General features: G+C 49.9%; 5 protein-coding genes across 5 annotated transcripts; all 5 read right to left on the bottom strand.

The window, feature by feature from the left end:
* Positions 1 to 862: 862 nt before the first annotated feature.
* On the bottom strand, positions 863 to 2221 carry N7466_008587 (wax synthase family protein; the record flags this gene model as incomplete). The annotated part of the gene is made up of 1 exon (XM_057167976.1): positions 863 to 2221. One exon carries the CDS (start codon positions 2219 to 2221, stop codon positions 863 to 865), a length of 1359 nt encoding a protein of 452 aa, XP_057018607.1.
* A 360-nt stretch (positions 2222 to 2581) lies between these two features.
* Positions 2582 to 3807, bottom strand: N7466_008586 (tyrosinase family protein; the record flags this gene model as incomplete). The annotated part of the gene is made up of 2 exons (XM_057167975.1): positions 2582 to 3373; positions 3514 to 3807. The coding sequence occupies 2 exons, from the start codon at positions 3805 to 3807 to the stop codon at positions 2582 to 2584; spliced, it is 1086 nt and encodes a 361-aa protein (XP_057018606.1).
* A 617-nt stretch (positions 3808 to 4424) lies between these two features.
* On the bottom strand, positions 4425 to 6802 carry N7466_008585 (uncharacterized protein; the record flags this gene model as incomplete). The annotated part of the gene is made up of 2 exons (XM_057167974.1): positions 4425 to 6534; positions 6597 to 6802. 2 exons carry the CDS (start codon positions 6800 to 6802, stop codon positions 4425 to 4427), a joined length of 2316 nt encoding a protein of 771 aa, XP_057018605.1.
* Positions 6803 to 7066: 264 nt separating this feature from the next.
* Positions 7067 to 8285, bottom strand: N7466_008584 (SDR family oxidoreductase; the record flags this gene model as incomplete). Its single annotated transcript, XM_057167973.1, has 4 exons — positions 7067 to 7582; positions 7645 to 7722; positions 7790 to 8028; positions 8090 to 8285. 4 exons carry the CDS (start codon positions 8283 to 8285, stop codon positions 7067 to 7069), a joined length of 1029 nt encoding a protein of 342 aa, XP_057018604.1.
* Positions 8286 to 9194: 909 nt separating this feature from the next.
* Positions 9195 to 13472, bottom strand: N7466_008583 (EF hand domain protein; the record flags this gene model as incomplete). The annotated part of the gene is made up of 6 exons (XM_057167972.1): positions 9195 to 9221; positions 9273 to 12610; positions 12679 to 12864; positions 12940 to 13063; positions 13132 to 13289; positions 13460 to 13472. The coding sequence occupies 6 exons, from the start codon at positions 13470 to 13472 to the stop codon at positions 9195 to 9197; spliced, it is 3846 nt and encodes a 1281-aa protein (XP_057018603.1).
* Positions 13473 to 13750: the final 278 nt, after the last annotated feature.

Here is a 13750-nt window from a genome sequence, read left to right as displayed (position 1 = left end):
CACCCGATCATCTTCCAATGTACTAAGTCGACCTGGTTTGGAATGACAGATCCACAGGCGAAGATCCCTACATCAGTGCGCCAATGAATTGTGAACTGATCTGCCGAAGCCGAGGTTGCTTTTGCTCGTTTGGTTCAAGGCTGTAGATAGTATCACGCGATTTACGCCTGCAGCCGAGGATCCACCTGAGGCTATTCCTTGCCCAATGATTGTGGTGGAAATTGATATTGGTCGACAACTGTCAAGGATGGCGTGTACGTAAGGCCAACCGCCAGGCAACGAAACACGCCCTGCACTAGGATCAATTGATCCATCACGGAGCATCGAGACATCTGGAGCAGTAATCAGTGCATAGTCAGCCTGGTAAGTACAGAATAAGCATAGAATGCTGGAACAAATAAGCGAGGAAGTCTGTCCCAATCATTTTTATTAATTATTTTGTCTTACCTTGAAGGCGACATCGATCCATTATGGAATAGAAAACTATCTCATGCAAAGCACCTGAGAGAAGAAATAGATGCGGATAGACCCGATCCATGCAATATCCGAGGTTGAATTGACTTTCTTGTGGAGAACGAGGATCATTGTATGTAGCATTCTTTCACGGATGTCGGATAGATTCCAAGAACCTATTGATTGATGGAAGCCTGTTCGAATATACTACATACTCGAACTCTTGTAGGCACGATCGAACTCAAAATCCCGGCGGAGATTTGAGACTCAATGAATTAATGAATTGGCTGCTCGGAGCATGCATGGATTGATCTCGGGCTTGGCACTTTAGATGCCGAAAATAGGCGACAAGACCATGCACGTGTGAACCCAACTCTCTATTTGGAAGGCAGATTTTGAACATCTTTCATCACACTTCAACTTCAAACACATACGCCACCAGAGCGCCTCCAGCCAGGACAGCTCCTGCCACAGCAGGCAGTCCAACATGACTTGCAAAGCTATATGGAACAAGAGCTTGGTTCTCAGGTCGAAGCATTTGCGGATAGAAATACCAAGTCGATGTGATACCCAGCCATGCCATTGCCCACACAAACCCAAGAACCTTTTGCCAGATTGGCGGACCCTCCTTGTCGGCACTTTCAATGCCCCGATTGATTCCCTTCCCTGACCTCCAGAGCGCTTTGATGCTGTCCTCAATTACAAGACCCAATGGCGCCGTCATAAATAGTAACATGGCACCTGACTCCCATCCTGGGATTCCTTGGATAACATCAAGGATAACGTGCAGTCCACCCGAGAAGAGAAAAACAAGAAAGATGTTTGTATATCGCTCTAACGGTGGCTTTGATAGACCCAATATATCACGAGTAATGAAAGTCCCCACGGAGACGAATGGTTCACGCACCAATTGATGCCAGAATTTCCTGCCCAAGTTCATTAGCATTCTCCAACAAGATACAGCGACTATGCCCAATTCAAGTGAGACAAGTACATACCCCCAGAATCCTCTTAATGATCCCGCATCCGCAGCGCGACCGAACAAAGGCGGACAATTCGACGGTGAATCAAGCCCCAGTCCAACAATGAGAATCGAGAACGCACGATGATGGAAATCAATAAGCAACCTGCTCACCACAAACCCAGCGACCAGATTCGAGATAATCCGCTCAATCCACTGCTCCACCGACAAATCCCACTGAACAGTCGGCGGCAAAATCTGGCTTTCCTCCTGCTCCCGCGCCTGCTGCAACGCAAGCGTGGCGAAAACATCCAACGCCAAATACTGCCACACCGCAATAGCGGTATTTCGAAGCAAGAACCGACCGCGAGGCGGCTGGTTCATGCCTCTTTTCGCATAGTAAGCGGGTTGTGCGGGGGCGTTTTTAATCTGCCAAGGCGTGTTGATACCACGCGGTTGGGTAAATAGTCGCGTGGAATAGTAGATGCGCGCTACCAAACTTTGAATTTCTTGGGGAAGGTCGGTGTTGTCTTTTGGGTTGATCAGTAGTAGATTTAGGGACTGGAAGACTACTGTCACGATGAGACGGGCTAGTTCACACCAGATGAAGCCTGGTCCTAGACTTGTGGCCGCGCGGATGAATCGGTGCGCGATAAGTGCTAGAACTGGGATTGAGATGTATCGCCATATTGAACGTTTTGATGTTGAGATCAAGAGGATGCCTGGGATCAGGCAGTGGGCGGCGTAAAGAAATGAGATTTCTAGGATTTGGGAGGGAATTGACGCGTCTGTTGCCAAACTTCCCATGATTTCAACTTTGGGCGGTCCTGCCAACTGATCAATGAGATTAATGTGCCACGATGCCTTTCTTCTTTTTTATTCCCCCTTTTTCAGTTTCTCAATTTTGCTTTTTTCTCATGCAAGAAGCCATTGTCATTTAGCAAAGTTCAGCCCAACAAAACTGCTTACATTAGGGGGGAAAGATCCTTTCTGGTTTAGCGTGGTGAAAAGAGGGTAAGATCGCCTCTTGCATAGACCAATCAGGTATTCTCAAGTGCTGACTTCCAAGGTAAGTTTATTAAACAAAAAGAAACATGAAATCAATGGCTTTTTTACATAAGTCAAGAGACACATCAATCTCTTTGACCACATGTGCAGATCCCGAGGTCATAGATAAACATAGCAAAACGGCCCAGCAGTAGTACTCATCAAATCCCGTAAAGCGACCGACCCCAAATTCCCATTCGCGTAACCAACATCCAACATATAGTCCAACGTCACATTAGCCGACTGGGGTGTATCCATAAAGGTACTCGTCCCCGAAATTGCAAATTGTCGATTTTTCCAGTCCATGTTTTGCCATATCCACCAGACTCGATCCACCATCCCATGATGGTGATAAAATGCCGGATCCCCAGCACTAGCATCCGCATCCCGACCCGGATCACCACCCATAGCAAAATGACCACCACCATGCAATCCGGGTCCATCCACCTGGCCCTGTATCTTATCCTCCAGGTCCCAGACAATCTGACTTTTTGTGATCAAATTCACGATAGAAGTGTAGTTCACATACATCTGTAAGATGGCAGTTGTGAGATCTCGCTTTAGACAGCGCGGGTTGTAATCCAGTGGGTTTGCCATGCGGGTAATGTTATCGCCTGGAACGGCGAGGTAGGACGGGCCCAAATTGACGGTCAGGTTCTTGAAGGGACCACTGGTTACGCACCCGCCTCCTGTGCCTGGGGGTAGCCAGAGTGGTGGGTATGGGCCGGGGATTCGGGCTCCGATGGGCATTTCGTTTGGGATGTGGGCACCGTTACCGGAGAGCGAGGTCTCGCTTCCGTCGAACAGCTGTGACTTTTCGAGATTGTTGGCGTCTGCGGCCCAGTTCCAGTATCTGGGTTGTCTTGTGTTACTCCTTAGCTGTAGATGTGACTGGTTTGTAATGCGGGATGCCTACGGGTAGTCCCCTGTATAGTTGCACTCGTTTCGTAGAGCTTGCTCATATTCATAGATGAAGTATCGATGCCACGCAAAGAATAGGCCCTGTACCGCTGTCAGTGTTCTGTATCAAATCAATCGTGTCAAATACTTACATCGCGATGGACGTGGTACGATTGGTTGATGTGAACAGCGACAAAGTCGTCAAATCGAGATCTGGTTCCAGGTGCCAAATGGGGCGGAGTAATTGTCCGAGACTTGGTCATGCACAGGACAGCGTTGATATAAGATTTCTTTTCAGGAGAAGTGAAAGCTCTCCAATTCCGACGAACTCGTAGGTTCTCCAACGTGCACGTATTGTTTTCCTTTGAAGAATTCTCAATAATCGTGTTTATCGTCGACTTCAAAGCCTCTTGAGCGAGCTTCTCAAATCGTGTGGCATCTTTCATTAGCACTGGATCTTGATTAAACTTAGGTATCCCCCAGACGGGGGAAACCAGGATCAGCCATATTGAAAACAAAAAGGCAACAACATTAGCCATCTTATCGGCTGTGAGATCCCAACATTAAAGAGGAAACGAACATGAGGAGCACAATTGCGTACACATGTCCACGCATCTTTTTATACATTTCAAGCTGCCAAGAGGCTGAATCCAAAACACCACGCGAGAGGCCGTATGTCGTGTAACCCCAGCCCGTAGCCTCGGGGGGTTTCTCATGCGAGGTCTCCATGAAGCTGATGTGGCATGCCATGTGTCTGACGTGGGACCGTGAAACTCATGGATCGAGAATTCATGAAACACATGGGCCGTAGAGCTGTGAAACAACGGAAATAGAAGCTTATCACCAGGTGTCTCAGGGGTCTTATTGTACAGGCACAGCTGAAAATCTGACAGGATTTCGCTTATCTGGAATTTCCAAGTGAGAGTTTGATATCCTACCTCTTAGATCACGCGTGTGTCCTGGACCAACTTGAGTCTTGACGACAAGGGTCCTGAATGAAGATTGTCCGATCATGGATACGAGTTTCACCATGGGATCAAGCCTGAAGATATTTGTCAAATTTCTACAGACACTCCGACCCTTCCGGAAAAATCGAGAATTGCCCCAAAGCCATTTCACCATTTGTCCACGGCAATCCCATTGTGGAAAGTATGGCATCCGCATCTCCCATATCATCTGGAGAAATAGAGGTATCAAATGGAAGGAGACTATCCCCAGTTGAAATGTTGTTGATCATAAAATCACCAATTTCGACAGGCTGGCAAGCTCCCACGCTAAGATACTCTGGAGTCAAGCCCGGGGCTGAAACCATCTGCACCTTCGCACTAGTCCACATTCTCTCCTTTGATGGTGGGTTGCGAGTCGACAAGCTGCTATGAAATTTACCAACGAGCACCTCAGCTTGGATTCCTACCTCTCGGATTATGTTTGCTGCAGAGGCAGCCGCTGCCGAATTCTTGCCAATTATTTCCAAACATTGGATTGCCGTTTGTATAGACTTGCGGGCTGCGGGCGTTGGGGGACAGACTGGATTTGCGAGCACAAAGCCTAGGATACAGAGAGCTGCTTCCCATTGATACTGGAATACGGGGTGCCAGCCGCGGAGTAGGTCCGTTTCAGTGAGTACTTGGTGAAGAATGTTTGTCAAAGCCATTGCGTGGTTGAGGGTGTTGATACTATGGCAGTCGGACAACGGAGTGATGGAGGACTGTCCAGGTGGAAATCGGAGGAATGAGCGAAAGTTTGACAGCTGAAGATGGTGGTATAGAAGTTCAAGGATAATTCTTTGTCGTTGAAGCCAAATGGGGCTGAATGTATCGAATCTGATGGGACTCCGTTTGCTGGAGAATGGTTCCCCGGAGTCTCGGGGATTCTGCAGCGATGGTGGTACATTACGTGCCCAGTCGTATACGACTCCAACCACGCGAGCAAGGTATGCAGCTAATTCTTCTACCAAGAACGGATCTTCGTATATACTCTGTGCACTCTTCTGCTCGAGTAATCGAGCACCTTCTTGATAGAAAGAACTTTGAACACCTTGCACTATTTTCAAAAGTCGGATGGACTGCACGTGGAAGGTCAGCCAGCTGATCTCCTCGTTGCTTGGGACCATCAGCATTGAACCAGATAGAAGGGCATGTTCCTGGGTATCTCCCGGTAGATCAAAGTTAACTTCGTCAATACGAGCAATCGGCGGGCGACCCAACGACATGGAAAGCTGGCAGTCTAGGACAATCAGTGTGTGCCAAAGACGTCGGTATAATTCTTGTTCCTCCTGAATCGACGTGTCGGGAGGAGGTAGGTGTAGCCGGAGAGACTTGGCAACTCTGACAGCTGTTCCTAACAGACTGTAGGCCGCATTTAACAAGCATGTGTTATGTAAATAGATAACGCAGTATATGTGGCTCTGCAGTGCCATTATCGATGGCCTTTCCATCTCATCCAGAAGCAGGGTCTGGGCCCGGCGAAAGAACCCATGACTTCCTTTTGAAACCGATGAAGCATGGTGACCCCCTTCGCTTCCCAGTGTATCATTATCGTCACTAATAAGAAACGTGCTTCCGTATTGCATGCAAACAGACAGCAGGCTATCAACCAGTGCTGAGGGACGCCGATTAGATTGATCTTCTGGTCTCCATAAAGACTCATAGTATTTGCGGAAATCACCTTCAACGATGATAGGATAGACGCAATGAAAAGATTGCCAAAGTAAGTCCAGAAAGAATTGTTCTTCAGCCCGGGATAAGGAATCCGGCCCCATCTCTAGATTCTCCACCAGGTTGATGCCCCCTGGACTCTCGAAGCATGACTGATCACTTTGACATGTCAGAAATGTAGGCGGGTAGGTCAGCCGCAGAGTATCAGTCTGAAACTGCGATTCCGGGTATTTGCTTAGCGCGTCAGCTAAGAAGTGACCCATGCGAGCCCCAAAATACGAAGATGACAGTGGTCCATAGTAGATTGCCCCACCATGAACATCATGGATCTGTATTCCCTTCCATTCTGTGGTCGGTGAACGTGAATGTGAATTCATGGACCGTGGAACATGAGACTCCTGGGGCGAGATGCCCACATGGTCAGATTCTGGTGGTGTTGCGTATTTGCTGGTCGCCTGATCCCGGGCAACTCGGGCTTGTAGCTCGCTGATGGTGTTTCGCAATCGTTGGATTTCTCTGGATTTGTAGATGAGAGTTAGTCATTCTTTTGAAATTCATGAAATGTCTGTGGTACATACCTGCTTGCTGCTGGTAGCGTGAGGACTTCTGTTCGCTTGCTATTACTGCACTCATTGCCACGGCTGCGGCAGTTCTCGCAAGGCTGGGAATCATCACACTTGGTCCGATTAAGTCGGCACCAATCACACGCCCGAGCAACCTGTTTCCGTCTTGGGCGTCGCAAAGGTGCTCTTTTCTCCGGGTCAGCTGAAAATGTAGAAAGCATGGTCGAGATGATGATGTTTCCAGGGATCGATTCAGTAGAGAAGTTAATCTGATAACCGTTTGAAAGGTGGGCTGGATCCTGATTCTTTAGTGCTAATCTAGTGGCGCTAAGCGGTCAGATTGAATCACCTGTCATCATTTAGCTGAAAAAAATCATGTGTTAATTCCGGAAAAGAAAGCCCCTCTTGCCCGGGTGGAAAGTGATGCGGCTTTTGTCAAGCAGTAGAATCAATTAGCTATGTTCCTAAAGGTGCAATTCTTATCTTCAATTGGCAATCTCTGGCTCCACGGCCAACAAGCTATGCACGGCATCCACAATACTCTCCCTGAGAGTCCTGAACTTCAACCCCAAAATCTCCCGACTGCGTGAGTTGTCAAATCCATACACCCCATCGGCCGGGTAGTCACCGGGAGCCAAAGCATCGCCCGACGGCAACCGATCCAAGAACTCCGGGAATTCTTGACCAATGATTTCCGCAATTTCTTTATTTGAGAAATGGCTCGATACGGTAAAGAATCGCTTCCCGCCTGCTTCGGGCTTCTCAATCGCTAGGACATGCGCCAGTCCGAGATCGCGTACGTCAACATAGCCGTGGTTTCCAGTGGGTGGGCAACTGGCTTTAGAAGCGCCGGTTATCAGGTCTCGGATGCGCTGGTTGGAAGTGTTCAAGGCGCTGAGAGAGGCAAGGCCGTGTGCAATGGGGCCAAGAACGAGGGGTGGGTTCATGACTACCAAATCAAAAGAAGGGTTTTCCCTTTTCATGAAATCCCATGCGGCTCGCTCCTAAAGTCGGTCTGTCAGTTTGTATTTCAACCGCACCTTTCGCGCTCAGTGGGACTTACAGCAAATGTCTTGCTTGCTCGGTAAGCGTTGCCAGGATTCTCGTTGGCTTGTTCCTCTGTGATGGGACACCAGTCGGCCTTTCATCCATGTTTACCGTTAGCGATGGCTCAAGCAATTCGTACGTATTGTAGATAAACTCCTCACCTCGGAGTACACCTTGTCCTTGCCTTGGGCGTAAATATTGTTGATAGCAGCGAAAGAAGAAGTCACCACCACACGTTTGACAGACGGCGCATATTTATGCACCGAAGTGAGAATCCCCGTGGTTCCAATAATGGCTGGATCGAGTAACTCTTTCGCATCTTTGGCATTGAAATGATATGGACTGGCCGTATGAATAACAGCGTCGAATGGAGGCTCGGAAACAACGGCGTTGTCAAAGGCTATAGAGTGGTCGTCAGCTCAGTGATTTGTACCGAGAAAAGGACATGGCCGTCAACTTACCATCAGCTTGACCTATATCTTCCACGATAGTGCAGTCCAGACGGTCTTTCTGTAGATCGGGGTGAGATTGCAAGATTGCTTGGGCCTTTTGCTGGGAGCGGACGGTTGCGACAACTGAATGACCACGGGCGAGAAGAATTTCGAGAACATGTGTGGCGATAAAACCACTACCACCAGTTAGGAGAACACGAGTCATATTCAAAGTCAGAAAGGTGATGGTTATTTCAAAAGCTTGAGTGCTTGAACTGTTTGTGAAGCAGAAGGGACTTTGCGGATGGATATTAAACCATGATTAAGTGGGAAAAAGCAAATGCTTAAATAGTTTACCTCTGAATTTGAATGTTGTTGACTTGAATATCTAGCCAATTTGTTCAGCAACTCCGAGCCCCAAAGTTGTTTTAATTGGGAAATTTTGTCAGGCACTCCGATGTTCAACTCCTTGGAATGCACTGGTATACATAACACAGCTCCACGGAACAGCCCCGAGACTCCGAGACTCCGATTACTACTTTCGGAAAGTATCACTCCCACTCCGGGGTTTACTAAACACTTCACGAGTAACTAGTACGCAGGCCACAGAAAATGATTGTCAATCTACTAAACATTTGAAAAATTTGAATGCTCGGTCCTTGACTTCCAAGTCTGAAGTAATCTAGTCAAACTACCCGTCAAATTAATTACTGATTTCCCAATTCTTGAGTCATACTGCACAGCTCATCCATGATGAAGTGAACATGCATTAGAGGATCATCTTAAACTACACTACACGGCGGGTCGAGGTGCATGGAACAGAATATCAGCACTCATCCTTTCCGTCCATAGGCACCGTCAATAAAGATATAAAATCCAGTGCGAACACTGATGGCACATGATGACAGAAACAGACCTCGGGAAAGAAAGATGTACATGACGCTGGTTATAACTGACAGGAGAATTATGGGGTAGTCGGGGATGCAAGACACTGCCCAGTTCCCAGTCGCATCGCAAAAGACTGGAGAGATAACAAAAGGAAATCGGGGTCATTCGGAAAGGAAGGCATCGTGGGGTAAAGAGAGATACTGTATGTAAGGGATGATATGTGCAAATGTTGGAAACGAATCAACGTCTACTTGGAGGTCAAGTAGTCGGCGGCCTGGAATGAGTTAGCTTTTAAGTCACCTTGCACCGAATCATTCAAATTTACCTTGTCAAGGTTGTAGTCAAACTTCTCCAGCGCTACAAGGGAATCATCCCGAGGGAATCCCATTCCGGTCAAACGCTGCAGGATAAGGTCATCTTCGCCTGTATCGGTATCCAGGGCCCAGCCAGGCTTCTTAGGATCAAAGGTGCTGGTACCTTCTTCGGCAGCAGGCTTCGCATTATCAAGAGGTGCGAAGAGGGTGTCCCAGTCATGGTTTGAAGCACCACCTCCATTGGCAGAGGCAGTAGGCTGCGCAGTTTCATGGGCATTGTTGTCAAAATCGAAGAATTCGGATGAGCCACTGTGACCGAGATCGGTATTGGATGCGTTTTCATGTTTGGGCTGAGACGGAGAGTCAAAGGAAAAGTCAAAGTCAGTATTCTTATTTTGGCCTTCCGGTTCGTCATCATCGTCCTCTGCTTCCTGGGCGGGGGCCAGGTTAAGTCCGGCAAAAGCGGCATCAAAGTCGGTAGTGGTAGACTTCAAGTCACTAGCAGCGCTAGCCTCCGGGGCTGGGGCAAATGCAGCAGGGGAGTCGGCTTCCCGCTGGGGCTCGTTGTCGATGATCGGTGCGCCGGTGGCAGACTCGACGGAGTGGGGGGCATCCGGGGCAGCAGTCGGATCCGACCGGACGGGCAGCAAACCATTGAATTCAGGGGCCTCGTGAGAGGTGTCATTTTCATACTGGGGAGGGCTGGACTGTGCATCCGCAGCGGGGGGATCCACAAGTTCAGGCTGGCCCGAAGCTACAGCCGTTCCCGGGGACGGGAACGCGGCAAGCTGAGCAACGTCGATAGAATCAGCTGGCTGTCCCTTCTGGGTGCCTGCAACTGGGGCAGGGGCAAAGTTGTCATCAAATCCAAAAGGGCCCTCCTCATCTGAGCTTTCCTCGTCACCTTCTTCATCGTGATGAAGTTCCTGGATGGGAGGGAATTCTGAGCCGGTCGCAGCAGCATTTGCTGGTCCACCAGCCGGTCCACCGGCGGGTTTCATAGATGCGAAAGCCTCCTCGAAATCGTTCCCTTTCTGAGACTCCGATCGCTTGTGCGCCTTACTACCGAACAGTTCATCAAAAGACAGGTCCTTGGGTGCCTCCTGGCTGTCCGGACTGAGTGGAGAGGTGGCAGATGGTTCAGCGACGGTAGCAGCAGCCTCAGTAGCTGGCGGCAACTCCTCAAATGGAGAACGAGCCGGGGTTCCTTCGGCAGTCGAACCGGCCGCAAAGCTATAGTCACTGGACTCTGTCACCGAGGGAGCACCGCCCACTTCACTAGTCGTCGCCTGGGAGGGGGTCCCAAACCCCGAGTTATCTTGACCAAATCTGCTAGCAGGTGGGGACACCATAGTGGACGAGGTCACGGACTGGTTCTCGTTGAATGGCAAAAAGTTCGGGGTAAGTTGACGAGAGATACTTGGGGGTGGGGGCTCAGGGAAAGCCCCCGGAAGAGATCCAGGCATAGATCCAGGAGCGGGAGACGCAGAGGGAGTTGGAACATTGGACGTAACCGGTGATTTGGCGGTCGCCAGCGGAGACTCTGCACGGAAAGAGGTTGGTGGAGGGCCAGCACTTATGGGACTGGCAAACGTCTGTCCAAACAGGCTGTCAAACGCTTTTTGCTGATCATTGGTAGAGTCAGGCGAACGAGCTCGGTCGCTTTCGCTACCTGTCACGGTCCGACGGAAGAAGGGATTGGTGTTTTGACTGGTCGTGGAAGCAGCAGGGCTAGCAAGCTCGGCAGCACTGCTGACAGGTGTGACATCCTCAGTATACTGGGGAGTATCTCTGGCCAAATCGTCAATTTCACCTTGAGCCTTGTCGCGTTCACCCTCCACGGTTGCTAGCTGCTTCTTGTTGATTGCAACCAGTCCCTTCTGCTGTCTAGCATCGGAACGTGCCTTTTCAAGGGCAGGTTTAAGCTGTGCGACCTCTGCATTCGCATAGCGGATCTTCTCCTTCAGACTAGCATTCTCTTGTTGATCAGAAGCCAGTGCGGTTGAGACCTGGTTATACTGGTTCGCCAAATCCTGGCGGCTACCCTCAATCAGAGCGTATTCTTGAGATAACTTGATAGTCTCTGCCTTGGATGTCTTCAAACGTTCTTCTAGGGCCTTGAAGCTTGCCAATTCCTGTTCGTACATAGTACGTGCCTGTGCAAGCCGGGCCTCGAAATCCCGCTTCTGCTGTGAACTCTGAGTGATCTCATGTTCAGCAGACGTACGCTTCTGTTGGACATTGTGCATTTCCTTGGACAGGGATCCAATTTGGTTTGACAAGTTCGCAAGCTCGGTGGTCTCCTGTGTCAGTTTCTTGGTTTCCTCTGGGTCGTTATCTCCCAGCAGATCATCGGATGGGGGTGGAGGTGAGCGAATTGAACCTGGGTGTCCAGAGGACGCTCCAGTTAATTGCGGTTGCAAACTTTGGCCAAAGGTTGATGTCGGTACAAATGGCTTGAAAGTGGTAGATGCCGTTGGCGGGGAGGCCCTAGATGCTGGGGAGGTAGGTGTGTGCCATGCGCCTGCAGAGCCGCCGGTGGACTGAGGCATCTGGAGCTGAGCAGGAGCGGGCGCTGGGGGCGAATCCAAACCGAACAGATCATCGGCAGCAGATCGCGGTACGGGCGCAGGAGCTGGGGGAGGGGGCGCAGGGGCTGCCATTTGAGCTGGCGCAGGGGCTTGGCGTCGCATATTAGGCGGAATCAGAGCAAGAGGAAGCACTTGAGGTACAGGTTCCTTGCCACCACGCTGCAACCTCACCAGGTACATAGCTACAGCAAACTCCTCCCGAGTCAACTGCCCATCCGCATCAATATCAGCAAGGTCCCAAATTTGGGCAAGGACCTCCTCTGGTAGTTGCGCCTTCATGAAGAATCCAACCGCTTGATCACCAGTGATGAGTCCGCGCTTGGCGGTATCAACTGTCTCGAATATCCCATCAAAGTGTACCTTCTCCTGTGGGGTAATGAGCCAGTCTCCACCTGTTGTCTGAGCAGACAGTTGGCCTCCGAACTGCGGGATGGAAGGAGCGGCGTTCATGGGGCTCGCAGTTCGCTGGGAGCCAGTAAATTGCCTTGGGATTGAGGGAACGGGTGGGACTTCAGGCCGAGCACCAAAAGATGACCTTGCAGGGGCCCTGCGAGATGCAGCCTCGTACAGTCCAGCCGGTAGGGTCTGAGGAATACCACGCAATACACCGGACTTGAACGATGTCAGAAGATGCATAGCAATGACGAATTCGGTGGCATCGAGAGCACCGCGCTGCTGAGTGTCGGAAAGATTCCATATCCGACCCAAAACCTCATTTGGCAATCTTGCGCGTTCAAATATTTGCTTTGCAATATCACCTGTACTACAATGAGCATACTATTCCGAATATAATGCTTCTAGAATCAAGTGAAGGGGGTGGACATACCTGACATGATTCCATTCACGACTTCGGACTTGTCGAAGAGCGAAACGAATTTGTTGACATCATCGGGTTGCAACGGAGGGACACGGATGGGGCCAGATGCACCTGGTGGAGGACTAGCAGGGCTCGGCTCCGGGGCAGGAGCTGTTGTGTCGACTGAGATTCCATCGAATCGGGGCAGCGGGCCAGCTATTGTTAAATGAAAGTCAGTAAAGATCTTGTAATATTGGTAAAGAGATCACCAAATGGTATCAGGATACTCACGCTGCAATGCTAACTCTGCGGATAGTGTACGTCCAGCTTGAGCATGTCCAATCAATCGAAGAACAACTCCAAATCCAGCTGGGGTCAGGAGACCCCTGTTCTCCCTGTCCGCAATTTGCCAAATCTATATAAACGACCGATTAGCCTGCTAATCGCGTGCCAAATAGACTGTGTCATTTATGTATCTCATACCTCTCCAAGGACACCTCCAGGAAGATGTGTTTTCTCGAAGAATGGAACTGCGATTTCTCCAGTAATAACGCCGAGGTTCGTTGTGTCAGCGGCCTGGAATAGTTGGTAAAAGACGCGCTTTTCCTCGGCCGTGAGGTTCAGATTCGGATGTCGCTGTGCTATAGTAACAAAGAATTGCATCCGTCAGTTCCGCTGCATCGCGCATCATTGCATTCGGGTATACAGGGGAGGGGGTAATTGCGGGAGCTACGTCAGCCTCCTGACTTGCGCCAATGACTGCCATTGCATATGCTGTATTGAGGATTGGAGTATAGTAGTATAAACGCACCGGTTTCAGCCATAGCTGTGAGTACGGAGGAGCAGACCCCCTCTCCTTGTTGATGGGATCCGAGTAGTTGGGGTGCCTAGGAGGACAAGTTGGGGAACGGGTGCCGTCTGCTTAGTGGGAAGATACCACGAGCATGGGTTGAGGCGCGGATTCTGTAGTTAAATACGACGGTGCCGAAAGGATCCAAGTCGAAGTTCGACCTCTATAACAAGTGAATAAGTTATCCCGGACGTGGAATGGGGATTCAAAGAGTGGCTGGAGTCGATGTCGTAAGAAGGTACCCCCCAAGGC

Source organism: Penicillium verhagenii, assembly GCF_028828195.1.
Source record: "Penicillium verhagenii strain IBT 33310 chromosome Unknown utg000008l_segment0_segment0, whole genome shotgun sequence".
Taxonomy (NCBI): Eukaryota; Fungi; Ascomycota; class Eurotiomycetes; order Eurotiales; family Aspergillaceae; genus Penicillium; species Penicillium verhagenii.
Note: the sequence above shows the minus strand (reverse complement) of the source record. Positions and strands in the feature narration are given on the sequence as shown.